This window comes from Candoia aspera, chromosome 1, assembly GCF_035149785.1.
Source record: "Candoia aspera isolate rCanAsp1 chromosome 1, rCanAsp1.hap2, whole genome shotgun sequence".
In the NCBI taxonomy this organism is placed as follows: Eukaryota; Metazoa; Chordata; class Lepidosauria; order Squamata; family Boidae; genus Candoia; species Candoia aspera.
Genome location: NC_086153.1, coordinates 168,406,054 through 168,432,599, shown reverse-complemented (window position 1 = coordinate 168,432,599; position 26,546 = coordinate 168,406,054). Strand labels below are relative to the sequence as shown.

At 40.0% G+C, this 26,546-nt stretch overlaps 1 protein-coding gene across 1 annotated transcript; it reads left to right on the top strand.

Moving 5' to 3' along the window:
- The first annotated feature begins 877 nt into the window (after positions 1–877).
- ARL4C (ADP ribosylation factor like GTPase 4C) lies at positions 878–3,891 on the top strand. Its single transcript, XM_063317895.1, has one exon. The coding sequence runs from the start codon at positions 1,563–1,565 to the stop codon at positions 2,139–2,141; it is 579 nt and encodes a 192-aa protein (XP_063173965.1). The 5' UTR covers positions 878–1,562; the 3' UTR covers positions 2,142–3,891.
- The last annotated feature ends 22,655 nt before the right edge of the window (positions 3,892–26,546 follow it).

Sequence of the window (26,546 nt, the reverse complement as noted above, 5' to 3'; positions counted from 1 at the left end):
GTTGTAGTATTGTATCTGTTATCCCCACCTTCCCTCCAGAAGACACATGATGCATGCTGTACATCCATATGAAAGCAGGTGGTTGGCCCTTTCCTCAGGGAAGGCACTGCTGCAAAAGTTCACAAGGCGAATTGATGAACTGGGTCTCTTTGCTGTCCTGAGCTCCTGAAGGGGAGGAGGAGAAATATTGGATGGCTATTTCACCCATATTACTAGCAGCTTTATTATTCATTAGCACGACTAATTCTCCTCTCCATTTTATCTTTCCGCGCGGGAGAATCGGCTAAAAGCATGACGCCTAAGTGAGCTTGGATGGCCTGGTAGGGATCAGCCATTGCTAGCCCCGGAGAAAGTGAGGACGGGCGGGAGCCGCCCAGGAATGTCCAGACAATGGGGCGAGAGTCCGTGCTGTTTTATAGGGTGGAGTAAGCCTCGGCGTCCTTGGGCCTTCCGGTTTCAGGTGAGCCAAGTCGAGACCCTTTTCAACAGATCGGGGAGAAGTCATGCAATCACCATCACCCTTCCCGACGACCTAAAGCTATGGGTAGTGTACTATTTTCGATTAGACTGTGCATGGGATTTCACACATCACTCGGTGCTTTTGGACACATGTACCTATGACAGAAATATTTTACCCTAGCGTTTTACACACACTGATATTTTGTGCAGGCAGAATTGTATTTCTATATGATATGGAATATTAGAACATTTGACTTCCCCCGTAGTCTGAAGTGGTACGGCCCAGGCGCAGGCGACCCCTTTCCAGAACAAAAGCTCCTGAACAAGCGACGCTTCACCGAATTTCACACCTGGAAAGGAAGAAAGGGTTGAAGGAGCGGAAGAGGGCTGGAAGAAACGAGGCGAAGGGGAGGGAGAGGGATTGGAAACAAGAACGGTCCCCCAAGCTGTACCGTTGCCCTTTTAAAGCCCCTCCCTTTCTCCTCCCGTGCACGCTTCGCAGTGCTTTGATGGATTGAACTGCAGTTGCTGCGTTGGAAGCTGTTTGGGGGAGGTCCGATTGGGGCTTCCTCCCAGGCAGATCGCAGGGGAAGGGAGCCTCCCTCACCCCAGAAAGTGGGCCGAAAACGGGGGCGCCACTTCCCGCCTGAAAAATGAATGAGTCCGCAGGGAAGGAGGCAGTTCTTCTCTCGACCACCTTGTCTGAGAAGCTGATCCAGGAAAAACCCCAGCTCTTTTTCTAGCCAGGCGAAAAATAGAAACGATTTGCACACAGATCCAGCTTTGTTCTGCGTCTCTGTACAACCTGACCACACCTCGAAGTTGCCTTTGCTGCTCGATCCTGATTCCAGGCGGCGCGATCAGGGCGATCGCGGGCTGCTTCAGCTGATCTCCGTTTGTTCCCCCATCCCCTCCGCTGTCTCGCTCGCGCTCTCTTGCAAGATCCGGATTGCTCTTGATCTCCGCGGCGTATCTGGGATGGCTTCTGCGGGTGAGTGTGCATTTTAAATCGCACCCCAGTCAGGATCTAATAGCGACTACAAGGAAAGGGGCTTACACGGAATCAGCAAAGTTTTTTCTGCTGCTGAGTCACCATCAACACCATGGGTAACATTTCCTCCAATATCTCTGCTTTCCAGTCCCTGCACATTGTCATGCTGGGTCTGGATTCTGCAGGCAAAACCACGGTGCTCTACAGGCTCAAATTCAATGAATTTGTCAACACGGTGCCGACCATTGGCTTCAACACTGAAAAGATCAAGCTAAGCAATGGAACTGCTAAGGGTATCAGCTGCCATTTTTGGGATGTAGGTGGGCAAGAGAAACTGAGGCCCCTGTGGAAGTCTTACAGTCGTTGCACTGATGGCATCATTTATGTGGTGGACTCTGTTGACGTGGACAGGCTAGAAGAAGCCAAGACAGAGCTACACAAAGTCACCAAGTTTGCAGAGAATCAGGGCACTCCCTTGTTAGTGATTGCCAACAAGCAAGATCTGCCAAAGTCTTTGCCTGTGGCAGAAATAGAAAAACAGCTGGCTCTGCATGAGCTAACTCCATCCACCACTTACCATATCCAACCAGCCTGTGCAATCATTGGTGAGGGGCTCACTGAAGGTATGGACAAACTCTATGAGATGATCCTCAAGCGCAGAAAATCCTTAAAGCAGAAAAGGAAACGATAGACAAGGAATTGCATCCCATTAGATCAGTTTGACTTGCTGGCTTGATATATCAGTTAAAAAACAGCAGATGCCAGCGTTTATATTATTTTCCATAGTATCACAGAGTCTTTCAATATGCTTATCTTCTACAAGATCAGATGATAATATTGTGCTGGCTACCACTTGGGATGCTGGTCAGATCTGTGCATGCCAGCCTATCACTTCCCTCCCATTCCCAGGCCCCATGAGCCAGTGTGATAAGAGAAGGCCTCTTTGTGACATTCTAGCAGGACTAGAAGGAAGACAAGCAGAACCTCATCCTGTCAGCTGCTTCTGTCTGTGTGAACTACTAATATACAAGAGGTTCCCCCTTGTTCTCTGGACAATTTCTGTTCAAAAAAAAGTATATAATGGGAGAAACTACACTGGGAGAGAAAAATCATAAAGCTTGATATGACAGGGCAGGTCCCTGTTCCATTTGGATTAAGATTTGTGCTGCCGTCTCAGGATCTTACTACATGGTGACGTGTGCATGAACTAGAGTTAAGAAATATTGCTCGATGGGAAAAATGCTGTGATTGAGGGGAAATGTGCATTAAAAAATACTGCTTCGATACATATTGCTTATGGATGGCTCTTTGAACCACTTCTGGAAAACTATTTCTCAGCCTTACAACTAACTTACCAAGGCATTTATGGTCTTGTTGTGTGTGGTTATTACCAAGATCAGCAAAATATATGAAATCAGTGAACAAATGAGGCAGGGCTACTTCCTGCAGTAATTTTTATGTGTTTGGAGGGAAGTAACGTATGACACCCTGTCATTTCAGTTGAATGTGAGGATATACACAGGAGGTGGACTGTTTTGTTTCTTTCTTTTTTCTGTATTGTCTTTTGGATGGGTTTCAAAAATGGGGTAAAGAGGCCTAAGTGTGTTATCCATGTATTCCTATATTAAAAAAGAGTTCTGTAAGTTGGTGATGTGCTGATGCACTTGAATTAAAAAATGTGAGCTGCCTGGATCATTTGTGACCAGTAGCTGCTTCTTGGTGCTGCTTTTTAAGCATTACATTAGACAATTTTGTTATCTTTTCATAAGTCTACACACTGCAGCAATAACCACAAAACAACTTTTTAAAAATTACGACGTTCTTGTAACATTGAACTGTGGCCGTACTGTGTTTCCAACATTTAATCTAATCAGACTGAAATAATCTGACTCATAATTCAGTTTATTACTGTATAATTTAGATGGCTTTCATGGACCAAAGTATTGCAGCTGTGAAAAGCAGTGAAGGAAGACTCAGATTTGGCTGATTTGGTATATGAAATATAGAGAAGGGTGTAGAACCAAATGGACAGTCTGAACTTTCTGCTGGGAAAAATCCTCAATCTAATAAATTAACTAACCTTCCTTCTTTTTTTTAATCCATGGCTCACTGTTGTGATTGTCAAGAATATAGAAAGAGGCAGACATATTCACTACAATAACATTAATACTGATTTTAAAAGTACAGGGAAAATTGGTATTTTTATAAATACTTGCCGTAATAATAATACATTCTGTACATGTCTACCCAGTTGAATTATATTGAGCTGCCTTCTTATACACATTTATTAGGAATTAATCCTTTATATAATAAAAGCAAACCTCATTTAACCTATAGTATTTATTTCTGGATAAGGATCAAGCTCTGAGGCTAAAATCTTATGCAGGCTTATTTGGGAGCAAGCCCTACTGAGCATGGACTTAGTTGTAATTAATAATAATAATAATAATAATAATAATAATAATAATAATAATAATGACCTCCTTGGAAGAAAATCCAGATCTAAATCAACAGTATGGATATAGAATTGTACAGGGATGTGTTATCACAAAAGTAAAAAACAAACAGAAAGAGCTTGATAGCTTTAATTCTTCAGCTAATTATAAAGTCTTTTGTGACAGAAAGGTTCAATCTCATATTTAGAGTTGTATCTATGACTCAGTTTCTAGGACATGGATTAGCCATTTTCTGCTGAAATCATGTGAGTTCTAGAAAGAGCAATAGAAAAATGTAAGCTTACCAGTAAATTCCAGACAGTTGATTTTTTTTTTTGTACCTTAGCAGTAGAGATTTTCCATTAGTTCTTTTAGGCAACCCTTTTTTAAGAATGCAAGGACCTCTCTCCTTTTCCAGCTCTATTATAATACTAGATTATTTTCAGAAACCAGAGCTGCTGCTATTTTTTCCCTGCATTTTTATGTTTAAGAAAGCTTTGGTTACTGAATATTTGTCTGTCATGCAGCTGTTAAAGGTACAGGAGCCCTGCCATGATATTGGCATCTGCTGCAATCAAATTTTCTTTACTTGCTTGAGGAATTTATTTACCTGAATGGAGACTCGTTCACTGATCCACAGATTGGGCTGGTCCCATTGTTTAAAGCATTGCTTTTTAAATGGTTGTTTTCTTCCACTTACAACTCTCTCAGGCACATTTGTTACCTCATACCTGAAAAAGAAGAGAGAATATATTTATTTTAACTCAATATTAAAGCCAAATGCTGTAATTTTTACAATATGATTTAGGAATTAATACTGTTCATAATCAAATTGTATTGTACCATAAATCAAATATGGTTTTGGATTCTTTTTCATTCACAAAATGGATTTCTTGCAAATATTAGAAAAAACTAAATTTATTATTCTGCTGTGGCAGATCAAGCTGTACGGGTGCTAAATTACTGGCAGTTAGGCCCTTGCCAGCTATACTAGGCATTAAATAAGTCAGTCTCTCTAGTGGATTAATTTGTTTGGCACAGAAATATTGAACGTTTGGAGTTACACACAATTCTACATCAGGCAAAAGAATACAGATCAGTGTAAACATAAATCCTTTACTTCTGTTGATAAAAAACCTGAGAAACTCAAAATTCTTATTTTCTGGGCTATACGTGGCAAAGTATTTAAGAATAATTTTTGCCTAATGAAAACATATGCAATGTGTGTGTGTGTGTATGTATATGTGTATGTATGTGTGTACGTACATGTGTGTACGTACGTGTGTGTGTGTACATACGTGTGTGTGTGTGTGTATAAATAAATAAATATAAATATAAAATCTTCAACGGGGGCTAGCAAATGGGAGGTTGAATGCCAGATTAGAAACACTGCCATGCATTTTGTTTTCACAGTCAGATTTTCTTCTATTGTCTGGACTCAAAAGCAAACCTGGCTAGTATCTTTATGAATTATCTGAACAAAAGAGAATGCCTGGAGATATATGATGGCTAAAAATGTTGCCTTTAAAGTGTTGTGTAACCGTCATCTAAGGCAGGTTCTTCCTAGTTTAGATATTTTGTTCTCTTCAAATGATATTTGTGGAGAATATTAACAAATACTACAAGATACCAGTCTCATTTTATGTTTTCTTTATGATGCACCAATTAAAGTATTCTAGCAAAACATTTCTGACTAGTCTTGTTTTCATTCCATAGTATCTTGTCTGGTCCTATCGTCTTTTACTTGGTTTTGTAATGCAGATAGGAGGCTGCAAACCAAAATCATTTAATGAACTAAAAACAATGTAGAGAGGACAGAGAAAGATTACTTATAATGAGCAGCTTTTTCGTCTAGCCTTGTTCCTCCCTCAAGGTTTCTGAAGATAAACCTCAATTTTGGGGTTTGTATATTAGGGTAAGCCAAATCAAACCATGTTAACATGCAGTGTGAATACAGTCACAGAAATATTCACTGTGAATTATTTGCGAAATGTTTGGCTATTCAGCTTTTAAAATTGCTGAAACAGTTTGCAGAACTTTTACAGAAAATTACACCTCAATTAGGTGTAAGCATTAGTTCAGTTTAAAATATTAAGTTCAGTTAACTGAAGGTCTAACAACACTTTCCATATGAATGATGTCATTTTCAAAGAAGAAACAGGAATGTTTTGAATTAAGTGAGAGTAGAACTTAATACTTACCGCAACTGCTACTCTTTTTCAGTTATATGTCTGAACGGTTCAAGACTACATTTATACTTACAATCATATTCTGAGATAGATTTTTGACTTCCTAGTCTATCTTACAGCCCTAAGGTTTCCTGCTGCATCCCATTCAAATAATACCCAGGTCTCTCTGAAATCAGCCAAGATTTGTTTTCCCTCCTCCTGCTTAAATGTATCATCTAATGTCTAGATTCCATACAGTGGGGAAATTTGCACAGATGCAATCTGCAAGTTCATGCATATACATACACAGCATACATGCTTAACAGATGCATGTTTCTTCCTATGCTGCTCTAACATATAGGCTTTCAGACAGAGATAATATTTAGAAATAAATAAAATCCAAGTTAGAACTGGTTTCATTTATGATTATCACTTTACTAAGTAATGTGTTTTATTATCAATTATTTCTATTGTAGCAGTAAACCAGATTCAACTTACTTTCAACATTCTGTCATGTGGACTTGCCATGTATTTTTACATGTGACCTAAATATTTTGGTCCATTCTAGTTTCAGATGTTTTTAATGCTATTTAATATATTTCCCTCAGGCCATATACTTTATTTTTGAAACTAGTTAAGGAGAAAAATAAATATTGAAATGTATGTTCAGGACAAATGCTGTCTTACAACATATTCTACCACCTCACACACATAGGAAGAAAAATACCTTTGGAAACTTCTCAAGTGTGGGTACTTTTATAGTGGCAAAGCCATTTTTGTTGAGTCAGAAAACAAAGACCTCAAAGTCTGAGATAAAAGATTGATAAACATATTACAGGGATCTGGTAATGATCAATCTAATGACTGTAAAATATCTTCCATATGAGTGGGGGATGGGTTTTAAGATAATAGGCTTTTGTTTTTTTTTACAGCTGAGAACATTATGCATCTTGCTCTTCCTCAAAAGAAATTCAGAGGAACTGAATTTAGGCCAAATCTGCTTTGCTTCAATAATAGACTGGTGTGATAGTTAACATTGGCCTGTTCCCTAGAAGTTCCCTAGGCTCTATCGCTATGTTTAAGAATTAATATATTCACATTTTCATTTCTCCCTTCTTCCTAGTTAACCCATATTAGCCTGCCCCTCATATAAAATTGTCAGGATTTAGTATTTTTGGTGCCAAATTTCAGCTTCCTCCTTTGCAAATGGAAAGAGGAAGACTGAGGCCATATCTGTACAACTGTTTGGCTGTGCTCCCCTCCCATTCCAGAGCCAGCAGGAAATCATGCTACCCTTACACAGCTCTACACATGCCCTTAACTTGCTCCCAGAACAGGTCTATGCTGCACTGCTGTCCATAAAGTTTTAAGGGGCAACATTGTAAAGGCTGTTACTGGTGGTTTTCTTGGCTGAAATTCTAGTCCTATCCCATATCAACATGTATGTGAAAAGCCTCCTTCAACTGACAAACAGAACACTGGTTTTACTCATGTGGTGCATTCCCCCCTCCCCCTGTGGTTGTGCTATTGTTGATTTTATTATTATTTTTTAATTCCCTGGAACTATGTGGTCAACCAGATGACCTGTCAACCACTAGGTGGCAGCAAAGAATTGTGTTTTTTAAAAAAATCTATTGACTCTCATCTAGTGGTCATCTGGATTTGTGCAGTCATTTTGGAGAGCCAGTTTGGTGTGGTGGTTAAGGTGCTGGCCTAGAAATCAGGAGACTATGAGCTCTAGGCCTCTCTTAGGCATGGAAGCCAGCTGAGTGATTTTGGGCCAGTCCCTTACAGGGTAGTAGTTGTGGGGAAAAAAAAATAGGCAGGAGAATTAGGTATATTCGCCACCTTAAATTATATATTAAAAAAGGCAGGATAAAATTTTTGTTGTTGTTATGGTTGATTGAACAGTCAACCAGAAGTTTGGACTGGATTTGGCATTTTTGTCCATCTATCGAGTCCTTCCCAAGGACCTGGGATAGGCAGATGTTGTTTAATAATATCAAAGGTATCTTCGCAGGATGTATGTAAACTGTTCCAAGTAATGCTGCCTTTTGCAATTGACTGATGGTGATTTTGATTTTATAAATGATGTTGTTGTTGTTGTTGTTGTTGTTATTAGTCCACATCTTCAGCCAAGTGTTACTGAAGATCTGGAATTTGAGAAATGGGTTTAGCTGTGGGGATTGATGCAAGAGCTGTAAGTTTTTCTAAGAACATAATCTGAGGAGAGGAAGTGAGGAGCCCAGATGAGCAGTGGAAAGGGAATACTCTGTAGAGCCCTAACAGGTATACTTTCATTACATGCGTTAAGCCAGGCACAGACTAGTCAGGTGCAAGTCTTCTTTCCCTAGATTGATCAGTCATTCAGTTGACAAAAGTGGATGTGGTGGCCATAGTTCTGGCTCCCTTGCAACCAAATGAGGACTGAGGGGCTGGTGAAGCACTTCAGGGGGACTGAAGGGAGTGATTCCATAGGAAGTTGGCATTACCAATTGGAGTCACAACATTGCCAGTGCACAACACTTCCTCTCAGATGGCCTTCCTGATGCACCTTAATGTACCCTTATTGCTGGCATACAGAATCTTGAGGAGAGAGTGCAAGACCTTAACACATTCTTGAACTGTCTCAGCTGCAGAAGGACAATCATATACAGGCAGAGGCATGAAGACATGTGCTCAGAAAACAGTGGGCCACCATCACATTTGGATTTAGGAGGCTAGGTATTTTTCTGCTTAAATTCTTGGGCGCTTTTGCCATGTGTTCACAGCGCAGGGCTATTACATTTTACTCCTGAAGTGGTCCATCAGAAACCATCCCAGCTTCAGTTCAGCTTGCCTGGCATTTCTTCCCAATGAACAGACAATACCCTTAGTTTTCAGGCCCACATTCTGACCTGAACCTCAAAAAAATCAGTAGAAAGTATCAATTAAAATTGATGCAAAATCAATAAAGTTAGCATTACAAATTGGTAGAACAAACATATGAAGTAATCGTTCCTTGTTCATTGTTTGGTTCTGTAGTGAGCCATTGAAAATACTGCTTCTTAAGGTAACAGGTCTTTGAGAACATGGATGAGCTCTAATTAGCTTTTTCTACTAGCAGTTATTTGCCTTCCTCTCTGCAACAACCTTTGCCCTGCAAATCAGCTTCAGTGGTTTGTGGGATACCCCGGATCTGATATTGGAGCTCAGTGGCTGCAGAAGCCATTTCCTATTCTTGCAGGTTTTATGAAGCAATGGAAAAGAGATGTGCAGAACACACAGAATCCTGCTTTTCAGGATTCAGATTGGATGACCCCGATGCCTCTTAAAGCATTGCAGAATGCTATTGAATAAGGTTGAATAAGAGGTGGAACAACTGAATAACTAACCAACTCATATTTTCAGATGTGTCATTTATTATGTATGGCTTATCTCAATCACAGAACTTTCAGAGATTCCAGCTGATGCTGTCTTCTACTTCTAACCTCCTTGTATTTTCCCACCAATTCCACTTCTTCTTAAAAGCTGTTAAGAAGAGGAAGTTGATTGTCTATATGTTTCTGACTGATTACAGTGGGCTTGTCAGTCTGGAAGGAGCCTCAAGCAAACTACCTGCCAAACCGTTTGGTTACGTTTATCATTTAAGTGTCTGTGCACATCCAGATAGCCAATTTAATGTGGTGTCCTGCAGTCCATGAGGCAAAACAAAGTATATCAGCATATATTTACCCTTTTTAGCTTATCTCAGCTCTACCTTGTTAAGTGATGCTGCCTAACAGTTCATTGTAAAGCAGCCATACAGTGATTGCTGGATTACTTTTCTGTGGGAAAATCATTAATCACACTCTCTACTTGACTGTGGCTGTGGCTAGGCCAGGGTGAGGAGGTGACTTCAGTATGATGGTTAGCTATCTGTCAGAATCAGAACCTGGGGGGTGTTTCCAGTAAAACAGGAGAGACTGTCCCCTTCTACTTTATTGAGAAGCCCCTAGCCACCCCCACATTAACTGGAGTGCCTGATCTACAGGAATGGAGTGATAGGCCCTTACCCAACCCCATGGATCTTGTGCTGCAGGTGATTTTGGGGTGAGCTGTCAGCAGCAATAGCAATAGCTGTCAGCCCTTTGAGGTAGGTCAGACTAGGAAACCAAAGTTATGAATGCTAATATTACTTTTATTACAAGGTTACAGTAACAGAATCTTGCAAGTCTGAATATGCCTCCCGTCCCGCTTTTATTTTCAAGAGAAATAGGAAGGGTCAACCCTGATATGCTTTCTTAAATTACATTTCTGCCTCAAACTCAAATTTATTTTATCTGACTGTTGTTTTGATTCAGCTTTTCCTCCTGCTCTTCCAGATTATTCCTACAGCCCATTACAATAGCACTCCACTGAGCACCCTCCTGTCAGCCTATACCTATCTGCCCCATGATTTCTGGCAACTCCTAAGGACAGGAAATGACAGAAAAGGTGCTCTGTCCTGTTGGCAGCTAAAGCCACCCTACTCAGGCCCCTGCTGGTCAGTCCCTACCCACTCCCTGGATCACTTGGCAGTACCTGATCTAGGGGGTGGCATGACTTAGGGTGCAGATCTCCCAGGTTCCCCAGGCACCCTACCAACATGCTGAGTGAGGAAAGCATTGCTGAAGTCCAACCACTTCAGCCACTGTCCACCACATGTATTCTGCTAACAAGGCTGCTGCTATAGATCTACAGAGGAGAATAAGCACAACTTTAAAAAGTAACACCACACAACTTGTCTTTCACTACTGCCCACTGCAAGTAACTAGAGTGGAAGGGTATACAAGGGTGTACAAAACATCCCTACCTCCACCAACTGAAAGTGGCCAGTTGGAACTAGACAGATCCCACTCCCTGTCACATCAGCTTGCACAAATAGCAAGTTTAGATAAGATCGAAGAACACAGCTTCAACTTTGGCTTGGAAAAGGCCAAAGTCAGCTGGCTTCAGCAATGGGTTGTAGATGATAGGAAGGTTGAATCATGCAGAAGTGTCCTTCAAGCCAAATTTAGGGACCTATGGGAGTACTTTGTATGTGAGGATAGAGGTAAACATATACGAAACTTGATCTAGTTGTAAACTTTCAGTCACCCTACTATTTTATTTATTTATTTATTTATTTATTTTCTATCCCGCCTTTATTATTTTTATAAATAACTCAAGGCATACCAAATAGAGAGACTGGCTCTATAGAGAGCCAGTTTGGTCTAGTGGTTAAGGCAACAGGCTAGAAACCAGGAGACTGAGAGTTCTAGTCCCACCTTAGGCATGGAAGCCGGCTGGGTGACCTTGGGCCAGTCACTCTCTCTCAGCCCAGCTCACCTCACAGGGTTGTTGTTGTGGGGAAAATAGGAGGATGCAGGAGCATTTGGTATGCCTTGAGTTATTTATAAAAACAATAAAGGCAGGATAGAAAATAAATAAATAAAATCGTAGGGTGACTGAAAGTTTACAATTGGTGTTAGATATAATTACATTCTTTCTAGAACATTTCTGAGCAATTTTGAAGCTGTCTGGGGTTCAGCACCAACTGAAAAAGTTAAGGTGAGTATGTTTTTGCAAACTTTGTCTGGTATAACAGGCATGGCTGTACCGCAAAAGGATGGATTTTTCTGAGATATTCAAACACCAGTGGTATCCAGGCTGGACTACTTGTAAAGCTATGTGAGGCTGCATTTAGAGATGATCCATTACCTTCAGATGGTACAGAATACTGCTCCTGAAGTACTGGTAGGGATGAGTAGTGCTTAAACTGCACTGCACCCATTTCAACCACTTCACAGTTTAAAATCTAGAGTGGAAGCATTTCTCTCTTGTCCTCCTTGGAAAGCACCTAGATTAGTCAAAATAAGAGAGGGAGGCTTTTATGTAGCACCCCCACCCACATTTATGGAATGGTTCACCTTCTGAGATCCATCAATCCCCATCATTGTGAATTTTAAGAAAACTCTGAAGACTCAAGTGGTTCCATGATCAGACCATACTGCTCTTTCTAGGCCTCAGATGAGGCTGGTTTTATTCTGCCAAATTGTTTTAAGTAGCCTTGAGTGCTTTTTAAATAGAACAGTAGAATAAAAATATTTTAAAGATACACATTTTAACTTAGTTGAATGTTCAGTCTCACAAATTATGTTTGTTATAAAGTTACTAGCATTATAACAAACATAATAATTCTGTATACATCCAAAGCCTGTACATTCTGACCAACAAGCCATTTAACCACAAATAGTACAATTTTTTATATTCCAACAGTACTGGCTGGTAGTCTGTATGTGTGTGTGTGTGTGTAGATGGTATATGGTGTACAGTCTCTAGGTGTTGGACTTCCCCAGAGACTACACCATAGTACACCACCACCAGTGATGGTCTGGTAAGTGTCCAAGCCACTGTCCTGGAAGAGACCCAGGAGATCCAGGAGCATATCAGTAAGATGGCACCCAAAGATGAGCTGCTGAGAGAATACCTGAGGCAGCAGCAGACATGGAAGGAAGATCAAGCAGAGGAAGTGCCATGGCAAGACAAGACCATGTATGGGATGTACTACTGACAGATAGCAGAGGTGGTTGACATTGGAAAATCCTACCAGTGGCTGGAAAGGGCTGGACTAAAAGACAACACTGAGGCCCTGATCATAACAGCACAAGAACAGGCATTAAGCACCAGATCCATAGAAGCAAGGGTCTACCACACTAGACAGAACCTGAGGTGCAGACTGTGCAGAGAGGCCTCAGAGGCAGTCCAACACAGTGGCAGGGTGTAAGTTGCAGGCAGGAACAACATACACTGAACGGCACAACCAAGTAGCTGGCATTGTGTACAGGAACATCCGCACAGTGTATGGGCTAGATCCTCCCAAGTCCAGATGGGAGATTCCACAGAAGGTTGTGGAGAATGACAGGGCTAAGATCCTGTGGGACTTCCAGATCCAGACAGACAGACAGGTACTGGCCAATCAACCAGACATTGTGGTAGTAGACAAGGACCAGAAGACAGTGGTGGTGATAGATGTAGTGATGCCAAGTGACAGCATCAGGAAGAAGGAGTATGAGAAGCTGGAGAAGTACCAGGGCCTGAAGGAGGAATTAGAGGGGATGTGGAAAGTGAAGGCCAAAGTGCTCCTAGTGGTAGGAGGAGCACTTGGGGCTGTGACTCCCAAGCTGGGAGAGTGGCTCCAACAGATCCCAGGAACAACATCAGAGCTCTCTGTCCAGAAGAGTGCAGTGCTGGGAAAAGCTAAGATACTGTGCAGAACCCTCAAACTCCCAGGCCTCTAGTAGAGGACCCAAGGTTGAGGAAGACACATACCACCCATAGGAGTAAGAAGGGAATTTTATATGTATGTATGTATGTATGTATGTATGTATGTATATTCTTATATGTTAGTTGATTAGCTTACAAACTGTTATATAAGCATATAATGCTAGAATTTTCCAAGGTACTGTACACATCATAACAACCTAAGGTGGGCATAAAAACTACAGAAGACAAGACAGAAAATAGGGAAGTTAGGGATTGACAAAGATCAATACTTGTATTAAAATAATTTTTTTAAAAATTAAAATCTGCTGATACATTTATCAGGGTCACATTTTCTGTTCAATAGGAAAATATAGTTTATTATTGATTAGCCATTAGGCCATAAAAAAGTACAGGATATAAAACATAAAACATCAATAAGACTGTATGTAAAAATAGAATAAAAGAAACAAATTAGATAAGAAAAAGAATAAAAATACAAATCATATTTCTGAATCACCCCTACAGTTTACTCCAATCAGACTCACATATGCAGATCTCAACTGAACTGTTTTACTCAAATAAAGGGCCATATTATAAGTAATTTTGGGGTTCTGTCCGCACATGAAATATGTTGTTTTGATATAGGAATCCCAATAGACTGTTGGTCTAATGTGCAGTCCTAGATAATGATCTCTCTCTTTCTTACGCAGTTGACATTCAAATAATATGTGTGTTATGTCTTCTACCTCTGGAGCTCCACAAATACAAATACATTCATTATAGGGGACTTGGTTTAATCTTCCATATTTAACCATTGTGTCCAGCTGCTCGAATCTTGCTTGAGTAAATACAGCCCTAAGGTGTTTAGGCATTTCTGTATTTATTTACTTAGCAGTTTGGAAGGTACATTTGGAGTGGCTCATCCATGTCAATGTGCCGACCTTGCCAAGGATGGCTGTATCTTTCTGTGCTTCTATATCCAAGATTCTCTGTGCAGCAATCTTTTTAGCTTGTTCTCCAGTTGTACAAGAGGCAGGGAGATCACAGCCCCTGATATAATTTGTCAGTTGTACAATCCAAGAAGTCTGTGATTGAGATTTTGTCTGTTCTAAAAGACACAATTTTGGGAGTCTGTCAGTTTCCATAGCATTCATTTTGCACCAATGGTTGTATGCCCTGATTTTAGACAAAGAACAAATTGTATAAATTCCCAATTCAGCTCTAACTGCAGCAGCTGAAGTCCTTTTATCCACATCCGATATACTTCTCAGATGCTGTGATTGTGTTTATTCTAATAGTGATATATGTTTTAAGCCCTAAACTTCAGCTCCATATAAGAGCATAGGGGTAACCTTGGCCTTGTATACTTTGATAATTGGGGCTAAGGAACCTGGATAGCTGTGGTTTTTTAATTTGAGCATTAAATTTACTCGTGTCCTTGCTCTAAATGAGCTCCTTTGATGATGAGGAAGCCAGGATCCAATCTCAGAGAAAACTACCCCTAGGTAAGGCAAGGTGTTAACTTGCTCTATTGGCTCACCATTTAATTGCCACCTATGGCTATGATGTCATTTTCCAATACCATAATTTCTGACTTTGATTTATTAATAATCAGAGAGTTATTATGACAGTAGGAGCCAAGTAAGCAAGGTGTTACAATGTGTGTTTAGTGCCTTAGGCATGTGTACTTCAGGATTCTTCATCAGTCCTGGTAAGTTGTTAACATATAGACTGAATAACAATGGTGCAACCCTTGTCTTACCTCTTTGTAAGTATTGAACCTATTTGTCATGGCTCCATTAACCCCAAACTGCGCTCTCAAACAAGTGCTTGTATAAAGGGCTTTGATTAGTGCCAACAGTCTGGGTTCCATTTTGAGGGCAGAATTTCCTCCATAATACTTCTGTTTACTGTGTCAAATGCTGCACTAAGGTCTATAAAGGCAGCAAACAGTTGTTTCCCCTTACTAACATATTTTATAATTAGGTGGATCATGATAAAGCAATTGTCAATGGTGGATTGACTCTAACACCTGCTTGTTCTTCTGCAAGAATACACTTTTCGTCTACTCAGCTCTCAACTCTGCTCAAGAGGAACCTAGCATATATTTAAGCCACAATTTGTATCAGACTAATGGGCCTGTAGTTGCTAGGGTCCTTTTTATTCCCTTTTTTATATTTGGGAACTACTATTGCCATCTTCTACCCAGCTGGGATATGGCAGGTATTATTTATATGTGTGACCAGACCTGCCAATAGAGGGACCCACCAGTCAGGGTATTTTTTGAATAGTTCAGCCAATAGAAAGTCCTCCCCAGGGTCTTTATTGCACTTCAAGTCTTTTTATAATAGATTGGAACTCATTTTCTGATACTGGTGGCCAAAGGGGTGAGGCTTCGATATGTGATAAAGCACCACTTAGAAACTGTTTCTCAACAGGTTCTGAGAGAGCAAGCAGATGTTGATAATGGTTTTCCCATTCCTCGCAGAGATAGGTATATCAAATTTGAATCTCCATTCTTTCAGGATTCCAGCTACAGAGTGCCAAAATATAGCCAAATTATGACTTTTTGCAGACAGCTCAAGTCCTGACCAAACTGAAGCTGCATAACTTATTTTATGAGTTTTTTATATTCACTTCTTCAAGACAGCATCTTAGCTTGTATATGTACAGAGGCATGCTTCTGGGCAAGTCTCTAGCTGCCTTCAATTTCTGTAAGTTCATTGGAGTATACCCTACAGAAAGGGAATTTAATATTACTTGTCTATTATGCCACCTGCCCTTATTCAAAGGCCCTTATTCAGCAACTTGAAGCAGAATCCTGTGTCTCTGTAAAATCAGTTTCTCCTTCAAGTGTTAATGGAAATTTTTGTACAGTCTGTACTGTCTGTAAGTTAGAGGTAAGTTTTGAAACATATGAATTGCTATCTGTTTCCTTAACTCATTTGGAAATACAGTTTTCCATTAAAGTCTTTAGTTTTTTATTTTATTGGCATCCAAAAGCTCATTGAAAATAGCAATGACTGTTTGAGCTATTAAAAGGCAATTCTTAGCAACCAAATCCAGGTCTCCTTTGAAGTTACTCCTGGTATAGATAATGTCCTCCCCTCTATCTCCTATTAGAGCCTCATTTTCAGAAGAAGGGCAATCATCCACATCCCGGTCTAATGAGGAATAAGAATTTTTAATGGAGATTACAGCCTTGTCTTGTTTGGTATTTCCTCTCGACCAAGTCTCCAGTTTGTGCCTCCTTTTAATCTTTCTTTTTGGGTTCTTTTTTGTTTCTGCTTTATAATTCTGCATCCTCAATTAGCATTTGAAATTGTGTACAAATTCTGGTACTCTAGGGTACCAAAAAATCTTATTTCTAATTACCAAAAATTAAAAATGATTTAGATATTGATTCTAATTACTAAAAAATAAAATAAAAATAGATGGGAGATAAGGAATTGAATAAATGAAGAAAAATACTAAAACTACTTGAATAAAACTAAATAAAAGGGCTAAAATGAATTTAAAAAGAGTCATTAAAAGAGTTGTCAATCTGTTGCCATCTTAAGTGACATCCCAGTTGTCCTCTATTCAATAAGACGTTAGCAGTTTGATAAATCAAGTTATGACTTTATGGTCATGGAGAGGGACTGAAAAGGAAATGAAAGTTTTAGCCAAATAAAATGATAAATCTGCCCAAGGCATACAAAGAGGCATGCCAGAAAGCAACTTTTGGGATGCAAAGTTTAGCATCTTGTGCAAAAGTGATTTATTAGTTGAATTACTAGAAAAAGTCTTCTTGAAAGCTCTTTTTGCCTTGAAGTAAATTTTTCAATTGGACTTGATTTGAGAGCACAATGTCGTCTGCCAATGGGCTAGGGGTAATTGGAGAAGGAAAGGGGAAAAGCTTTATTTCTAGGCAGTAAACTGTTCAAATCCTCCTTATTCATTCCATAGGATTAGAACAACAACAAAAAACTTCCCAAACTTCAGAACTGTCCCTTTTAGTTTAATTAATGAATGCTAGGCAAGCCTTTCTAATGTCAAGTTGCCATGGTGTAGTAGTAGTAATAATAATAAGCACCTTGGGTGCAATTCCAAAACATCTGGAGCACCACTTGAACACCATTAGCTTTGGTAAAACCACCATCAGTCAATTGCAAAAGGCAGCGTTACTTGGAACAGCTTATATCCTGCAACAATACCTTTAATATTATTAAACAACAACATCTGCCTATCCCAGGTCCTTGGGAAGGACTCAATAGGTGGACAAAAATGCCAAATCCAGTCTAAACATCTGGCTATGTGACAAACCATAATATCAACTTACAATGAATAGAAGAGGTAGACTAATATCCTTTCATCAAGTTATTGTCAATAGCCTATTAAACCTCAACATATATTTAAAATGTTCTTCACCGATATAAGGAAGAATATTTCATTATTAAGACTGCAGTCTTTTGGTCTTTTTTATCATGACAGAAAAGTTACAGTACCTAGTATAAAGAAATCCTACTACAACAATGCATTAATTATACTTAAGTCATTGTATTGTATTGTAAACCTTCAGATTTCCAGCCCCCAGATTTCAGTCTGTTTCTCCATTTCCAGTCCTCCTGAATAAACAGTGCAACTTGACTGCACCAATTATGTATAATCAAGAAAATTTTCTGGGCCTTCTAGTTTCTCATCCCACCCCCACCTGCATTCTATTAACATCTTGCCTTTGGCTTTAAGGTGGCATCATCTGTATACAAAAGTACTGTATATATACTATATCCCCACGCAATAAACCTCAACTACTAGAACAAGCTTTCCTTATAAATTTATCCATAAATACACTGAACAACCAAGGGGACATCACAGATGCTTGCTTTACTCCCTGCTCAGTGCTGAACCATTTGCTGAGGATCTCATGTATTCTTACACATGCTTTACTTGCATCATACAGTTCTCATCACATTCAGCAACTAATCTTCAATACTCATAACATTCCATAATTGAAGCCTATTCACTTAATCTTACATTTCTCTGAATCAACAAGCATACAATAAACTTTATTTCCTACTTTTGTATACATTTCTCAGAGAGCCAGTTTGGTGTTGTGGTTAAGGCACCTGGCTAGAAACTGGGAGACTGAGTTCTAGTCCTGTCTTAGGCACAAAGCCAGCTGGGTGACCTTGGCCAGTCATTCACTCTCAGCCCTGGAAAGGAGGCAATGGCAAGCCACTTCTGAAAAACCTTGCCAAGAAAACTGCAGGGACTTGTCCAGGCAGTCTCCAAGAATCAGGCATGATTGAACAGATTAAAAAAAAACAAACATTCCTCAAGGACCTGATGAAGAACAAAAGTCAGATCTGCACAAGCCCTGCCCCACATAAAGCTGTACTGCATTTCCCAAATTTTACTCATTGTCACCTCTTGTATTATTTTGATCAGAATTCTGCCACTTTCCCAGAATGCTACTATATTCAAAGAGCCTTATTCTTACATACGTGCATGTAGAACTACAGTCAAAGCATATGATATTTCATAGTGACTGAGGCTGTGTTCCTCCAAGTAACTACAGTGAATGAGCCATTTTTAGATGGTTAATCAAACTTGGTCTGACACAGAACTCCGGCTTCTTTCTAAAAAAATTAAGCCAGAATTTAATGTTCGCATTTCCCACTAAGACTGGCTAACCAAGCCATGGAAAGCTTACTATTCACCCCCATTCCCAAATTGGAGACAGCAAGTAAAAGATGTAGATATACTTGTTGGCAGATTGCTGGGAAAGCCTTTAGCCCAGGAGAGATCAGAAAAGTCACACACACCAGGCATATCTATAAAAATAATTTATTTACAGAAAGCAAAACAAAAGCAAAACATATTTAAAGGACTTAGCTCTCATTGAGAGCTACCTGGCTTGCTACATGCCGGCACAGAAGAGAAAAAGGAACTGAAACAAGTCCGGGCAGGTTCCTCCCCCCAGGTGCAATAATTAACATTCGAAAAGGGGGCAGTTGAATTCAACCTCTGCACCTGGCCAAAATGATTAGAGACAATAGCACCTTAATCTGTTAGTAGGAAAACCATTAACAATACTCACTACTGAGCTAGCCTTATTGCTTGGTGTGATTGGCCCTGAGAATTACAGTATGTATCAGGAAACTCTTCATTCATTTCAATCTTGTCCTGACCATAAACTCACAAGTTGGTTCGAAGCAGGTTGCATACTTATTTTGCAGCATCTCATTTGCAAAAATGGGGGAAATCATACTAATCCATTTGACCAGATAGCTTTACAGATTGTTTATTGATTTGTAAGAAGTTTGTGCCATTTCAATCCAATTCTACTGTTAAGTGGAGTACAACAAGATAATGTCTACAACGTAGTTTGAACATTTGCAAATGTTATAGTTGTGTTATAGAGGAAGCTCCCAAGGTGTATTGTTGCCAGAGCAAAGGGCAAGTAGTGCTGTGAGGGAAAAGGAGACTGTCTCTGAAGAATAAGGCGGTGGCTGCTGCTGTTTGAGTTACATCTTCCAGTGATGAGGAATTTGTAGGAGGTCAATCACTTTGGGGCTTTCTATTGTCCCCTTAATTTTTAAAATCTGCATAATGCAGTTGAAGGAGTTCATCAGCATTTGGCAGCTGGGTCCCATCACTACGTTATAGACATCTTAAACCATGGTCTGATTTAGATATAAGCAAATTAGTAGACAAGCCAGCCTGTATTTAGGGTACAGTATATTTTGGTTAGGGTTCAGTGTCTTTTGAAAAAGCAAGTTTGCAGAATTGGCCATGGGGCATCAAGTGCATGCTTGGCCTGGGAGTGTTTTTGTCCAATTTCAGAAGTTATGTCAGCTTTCCTGGGATAGACAGGGCTGGCTACAATGATCCAGGCCTTAGTTACTTAGTCCTTTGGATCACTGAAATAATCTTTGGATAGGCATGCCTTTAAAGATTGTTTGGAAGCATCAGCTAATGTAAAATGTAATAGCAGGACAGTTGCTTGATGTGCACTTTGGAGACTATATAACCTAATCTTAAGCTATTACACTGGCTTCCCATTTGTTTCAAAAGGTAATTAAGTACAGTGTTCTAAGTATAAAGCTCTAAGGGGCCACTGTATCTGGAAGATTGCTCCCTCCCTGTCTTAATCTATATTCTTCAACAGATCTGTCCCTCCACCAAGAGAGTTGGGTAATGATTATGAAACTTTTCTGATGTTAATCTACTTCCTTGATGTTAATAAGCAATTATGACAGGTTTGCTAATGTTCATTCATTTTAGCAGCTGAAACCATTTTTGGCAAATTGCCTTTTCAGTCTTAAGCAATGAGCCAGTAGTAAGTACCCTCCAGGATAAAGATTTTCACTAGCTAATCATATATAGGCAAGGCAAGTATAAGCAGTTCACCAATCAAAGCATAAAAACATTCCCTCAGGGTGTGGTTTGGATTTGTAGTGTGCTGAGACTTAGAAGGTTTAAAAAGAACAAAAGCCAAGCTCTCATATGCATTAATAACAATGCAGGCTGCTCTAGTTTATTTCTGTTTTGGTACATGGAAATGGTGGACTGTAATGTGCTTCGTCAGCCCAAGAGAAACACTAAATATATTGGTGAAAGAATGCAAATCTGAGAAAAATCTGTTCCCAATGGACTGTACTTTTGCATTCTGGACAACACTGCAACAATTGCCAACACTTTGAGAAACTGTGCGTGGCTGCTACAGATAAGGTATTTCCACAGCAGCTAATTTGGCCTGATATTTTCCAGTGAATGCCACATCAAATCCTATGTTTTAGGGTAATAAATTCTCCATTTCCAGGTTACATTACATTTAACGCCCTGCTTGTTTGTTGTTGGGTTTTTGTTTTTTGTTTTGCAATGCAAGCAACATTTCACATTAATTTCTGGTAACAATGTACATCAAGGTTTCTCAACCAGGGTTCTGTGGAACCCTAGTGTTCCATGAGAGGTCACTAGGGGTTCCCTGGGAGATCACAATTTATTTAAAAAAAAAATTCAAATTCAGGCAACTTCACATTAAAGAGGTAAGTTTCATTCTTTATTTTTAGTTTAAGAACACTGTTAATGCATAGATACAGGCCTATGCATGAAATTAATGTTTTGTAACTTCTGGCCTATAGTTGAGCCTGAATGTGCAGGAGTTCCCTGAGGCCTGAAAAATATTTCAAGGGTTCCTCCAGGGTCAAAAGATGCAGCCTAGTACAGTATCTATCTGAACATTTCATTTTGCTCTGAAGTTTCTTTTTATAATTCTGAGAGTTGCATGGAAAATGTGTTTAAGTTACATTGGTTAAAACATCTTTTTGCTGATTCATAACTACAGAGAATTCTGGATTAGTTGCCAAGCATTGCAACTAATTAATACAACAATGAACTGGGAGGAGTAAAAATGCTGTTACCATTTAATCTGTTAGTTACATTTCTGATCTTGAACACAACAGAAAATGTAGTTTCCTCAGTACTAGTTAAGGGATGTTTATTATAACTGGGTTAAATGTGCTGGAGCAAGAATTCAGCTTCCGCAGATCACAACTCTTAAGGAAAATGAGATAGCTGGCATGGCTACAAAGGGATGGTAGAGACCTTACACTGAGAAGAACTAATTGAGTCAGTGCCCCATTTTAGCAGTTAAGGTTGCTCATAGGTTCTTCCCATCTTGCTTGATTTCTAAGCAGTCACAGAATGGCACTGTTAAGAATGAACATCATAATATATTTTATAGCCATGTTGGATGAGACCTAGGACCCAACTTACTCAGACCTAGGCCAAACTAATTATCTGCCTATTTATAATTAATCCAGCCTGCTGTGTCACAAAGTGATCAGCTAATTCAAATAATTCCCAGTGATTATATACATTACAAAATAATTCACTGGCAGACTATAAGTATGCGTAATTGGCACTAGGCAGGAGAAATCCAATTATGTATTGAAGAACAAATGAAAACCAAAAAGCAGTATGATGACAGCTTTTCATACGACTTTTTAACATCTCAAACAGCCATGTTTGTAAGTGTGCAAAATATGCTGTGGAATGGTTTTTATACATATGTGATTTTCTAATTATAATAAGCTTCTGATTGTTTACTTCAAAACTGCCCCATCAAGATTTCATCTGCTTATTAACTCTTCCATCTACAGACCATTCTGATTTTAGAAATCAATTCCCACGTCTGGGTAACCCCAAGCTGGACAAAAATGGAATGATAGAATTGGAAGGGGCTTCAGAAGTCACCTAGTCCAACTCTATGCTTTCTGCAGGATCAGGTAAAGCATTTCAATCAGATGGTTATCCTGTTTGAAGACCTCCAGAGAAAGGGGAAAAACACTTCATGAGGCAGCCTATTCTTTGGCTGATGCTGCCTCTGTCAGGAAGTTCCTTCTAATAACTAACCAGAATCTGCTTCTCTATAGTTTCAACCCATTGGCTCCAGATGTGCCCTCTGAGGTAACCAAGAACGAATCCACACCATCCTTCATATGACAATCCTTTAGAAAACTGTAGATTGCTCTCCTATTTCTGTAATTCAAGCATTCACACAATGATAGTCGAAAGGCCAAGCTCTTTTTACTGTTTTAATGAAGCGAAATGACCAGCACAAAAATAAAGCTGTGAATGGAGAATTCCCACTCAAACCTACATTTAAAACTACATTCACTTAATTACTCTTTACCCTTCTTCCCACTAAAGTATGTCACCCCCCTTCCCAGTCCAGGTGGCGTCTCTGGTGTATCTCCATTCTCTGCCCTTGATGTGTTAATGCCATAAATCCCTAGCCATAATAATGCAATTCACACTCATCCCAGCACCCCCCCTCATCTGGCGACACGGAGTCTGTTGTCAGTGATAAGAAACTAGTGGAGGATGCTCCGATAAGGGGTTCTGTGAATCTTTTGATTGGAGGGATCTGACAATTTCCCTCTTCCCCAGACTAAACATACCCAATTCCTTTAACTGTTTTTCACAGGACTTGGTTTCACCAACTTGACAGCTGTCAGCCTTTGAGGTAGACCAGATTAGGAAACCAAAGTTCTGAATGCTAATACTACTTTTATTGCAATTCTGAATATGCCTCCCCCCTCCCTGACTTTATCCTAAAGAGAACTAGGAGGGTCAAATCTGAGACATTTTCTCAAATTACATTTCTGTTTTGGACTCAGATTTCTCTTATCTGACCTTTGCCTTGGCTGCGGCTCTTCCTCTTCCTCCTCAAAGTAATTCTTGCAGCTCATTACAATAGCCTTCCAATGAATTTGTTGCAGTTTGCCAATGTCCTTGTTAGGCTGCAGTGCCCAGAACTAGACATAATATTCCAAACCAGAGTAGAGTGAGGCAATTACTTCCTGTGAGCTGGATTCCATGTTCCTGTTAATACATCCCAAAATAGCATTTGCCTTTTTAGCAACTGCATCACACTGTTGGCTCATGTTCAACTTATGAACACCCAGATCCTTTCTACATGTATTACTGCCAAGTCAGGTTCCCCACCCCATGCCTTTCATTTTTTCTCCAGATGCGGGAGTTTATACTTCTCTCTGCTTGACTTGTCACAGCTAAATAGTCTACACATCTGGCTGCTGGACCTCACAAGGATTTCCCAGCAAGAAAAAGCAGCATGAACACTGAACTGCTATGCCATATGATTAAAAGAAAAATTGTATTTATTTTGGTTCACAATTCAAGCCTGTCTAGTTAATTTTGAATCTTTTCTTTGTCTTCTAAAATAGTAGCCACACCTCCTATCTTTATGTCTTCTACAAATTTGATACAGGTAATCCTCGGGTTTACGATGGCAATTGGGACTGAGATTGCTGTCGCTAAGCGATGCAGTTGTAAAGCACAATGTCACATGACCACATTGCTTAGCAATGGCAATCCTAGCAGTCCCAGTTGCCGTTGTAACCCCAGGACTGCACGGGTCATTAAGCAGGAAAAGGTGGGAGTCCCAGGCAAGGACTGGGAGGCTGGGGGAGGGCTGGCAGGGCCGCATGCAGATCGGGGGCTGCTGCGGGAGGGCAGGAGTGTTGCTGCTGGCAGCTGCAAGGGTGCTATGGAGTATGAGATCCTGGAATCTCATACTCCGTAGCAGGATCCTTGGAGAAAAAGCTGCAGGAGTGACTTACTGGAGTGAGTTGTGACCTTCCCTGCCGGCTTCCCCATTGATTTTGCTTGTGGGAAGCCAGCAGGGAAGGTCACAAATGGCAATCACATGCCTGCGGTTCACTGTGACATCATAATCATGAGCCGGACATTGAGCACCTGGATTGTGATCATGTGACCATGGGGATGCTGTGATGGCCAGAACTTCGAGGACTGGTGGTAAGTCCATTTTTTTCAGCACTGCTGTAAGTTTGAACTGTTGCTGAACAAATGAACATAAGCCAAGGACTACCTGTAATCATATCCTTAACCCCTTTGTCCTGGGCCTTAACAAAAAAATGTTGAGCAGGACAGGGCCCAAGGTGCTCTCTCAGTGCCTAGAAACTATATGGGTCTGGATAGGGGAAGAACTGGCTTTGGTTCGGCCCTGACAACACTCAGTGCCTGTGGTTGTAGGGTGCCCCATGTTTAGTGATTCTCCATTGTTAACTCTGAATGATGTTACACTCCCCCAGGCAATGCTGGTGCACAATTGGGGATCCTCCTGGATTAACAGCTCCTTCTTAAGAAGCAGGTGGCAGCTATGGCCAGGAGAGCCTTTGCACAAATACATCTTGTGCACCAGTTGCACTCATTCCTAGATCAGGAGGCACTACTCATAGTCACTCATGCCTTAGTCACCTCCCACATGGACTATTTCAATGCACTGTATATGAGGCTGCCCTTGAAGAGCATTTGGAAGCTTCAGCTGGTCCAGAATGCAGTGGAACTTAGTTTTTGGTGCACCACATTATGCCTATGTAACACTGCTGCTGTGTGAGCTGCACTGTATCTCAGGAGGTTTCTGGGTGCAATTCAAAATGCTGGTTGTCACCTTTAAAGCCCTACATGGCATGAGACTGCACATAAGTGCAGCACCACCTATTCCCAGCAGTTTCTGCCCATCCCATCAGATCTAGCAGACTGGGCATGCTTCGAGTGCCTTTGATGAAGCAGTATCACCTGGCAGGCCTTCTCTGCCTGCCCTTTGGAACAGCCCCTCCACCCCCCCAAGATCTGGATGGCCCCCACTCTGTTGGCCTTTCAGAAGGCTTGAAAAGCTGCCTCTTTCCCCAGCTATTGGGGCCAGGGTGTTAACTGATAGGAGCTCTGGAGTGTGCATGCAGGTTATATAGGGAGATTTATATTTTTAATACATGCCTTGACTTGGGTTTTGTTTTAAATAGTTTTTAATTTCTTTTTTGGTCAGCATCCAGAATTTTCTTGGATAGGTGGCCATATGAATTTGATTCATAAATAAAGATTTACATCTGTACATGAAAGCAATTTTCTTGGAATAATTGTATTTAGACATTTAAAAGAATTTAAACAAAACCTCATTTTTTAGAAATTTTCATAGAAACATTAGAGCCTATAGGAAGCATGTGAGACTTAATCCAGTTATTGAATAACCCGATAATTTACTAAACTAATGCACAATATCAATAACTTTTGGTATACAACTTGGCCAAGTGATTTATTTTTGATAGCTTATATAGTCCTCACATTCTCTAGCTTGATAATGTGTTGCATATTTTATTTGTTCTATTGTTTGTCTTGTGTCTTTTTATTTCTGCAGGTCACTGATTGGTCATTGACTGCAATAAACAATAAGATATAATATCAATAAATCATAACAGTTCTCTCAAAGTATCTTCTCTATGTCTAAAGAAGCAGGATAGTGTTTGCAATATCAAGTTAAAGGACATCTTTGACCAATTCCAAGAGATATCTTGATAGATGAAGAAATAAATCCAACTTGTAATAATTTCATCAGAAGGAGCAGAGTACCACATAGTAATCCAATTAATGAAAAAAGGAGAAAGTCCATAACTTGCCAAGATTTGTTTCAAAAGGTTTCATTGCACCACACCAGCAAAACCATCATTGCTGCTTTCAGTTTTTCCGAATGTATACTCAAGTATCAAAGTAGATCCAAAATATCTATTAATAAGATAAAAATTTCATTTATTTTTTATGCTGCCTATAAAAGCAGATTATTACATGTCAGGGTCGCTGTTGATATTTTGGCATCAACATTTAGTAAGGAATTTGGATGATAACGTTACTTCGAAATTACAATTACAGGTAGTCCTCAGG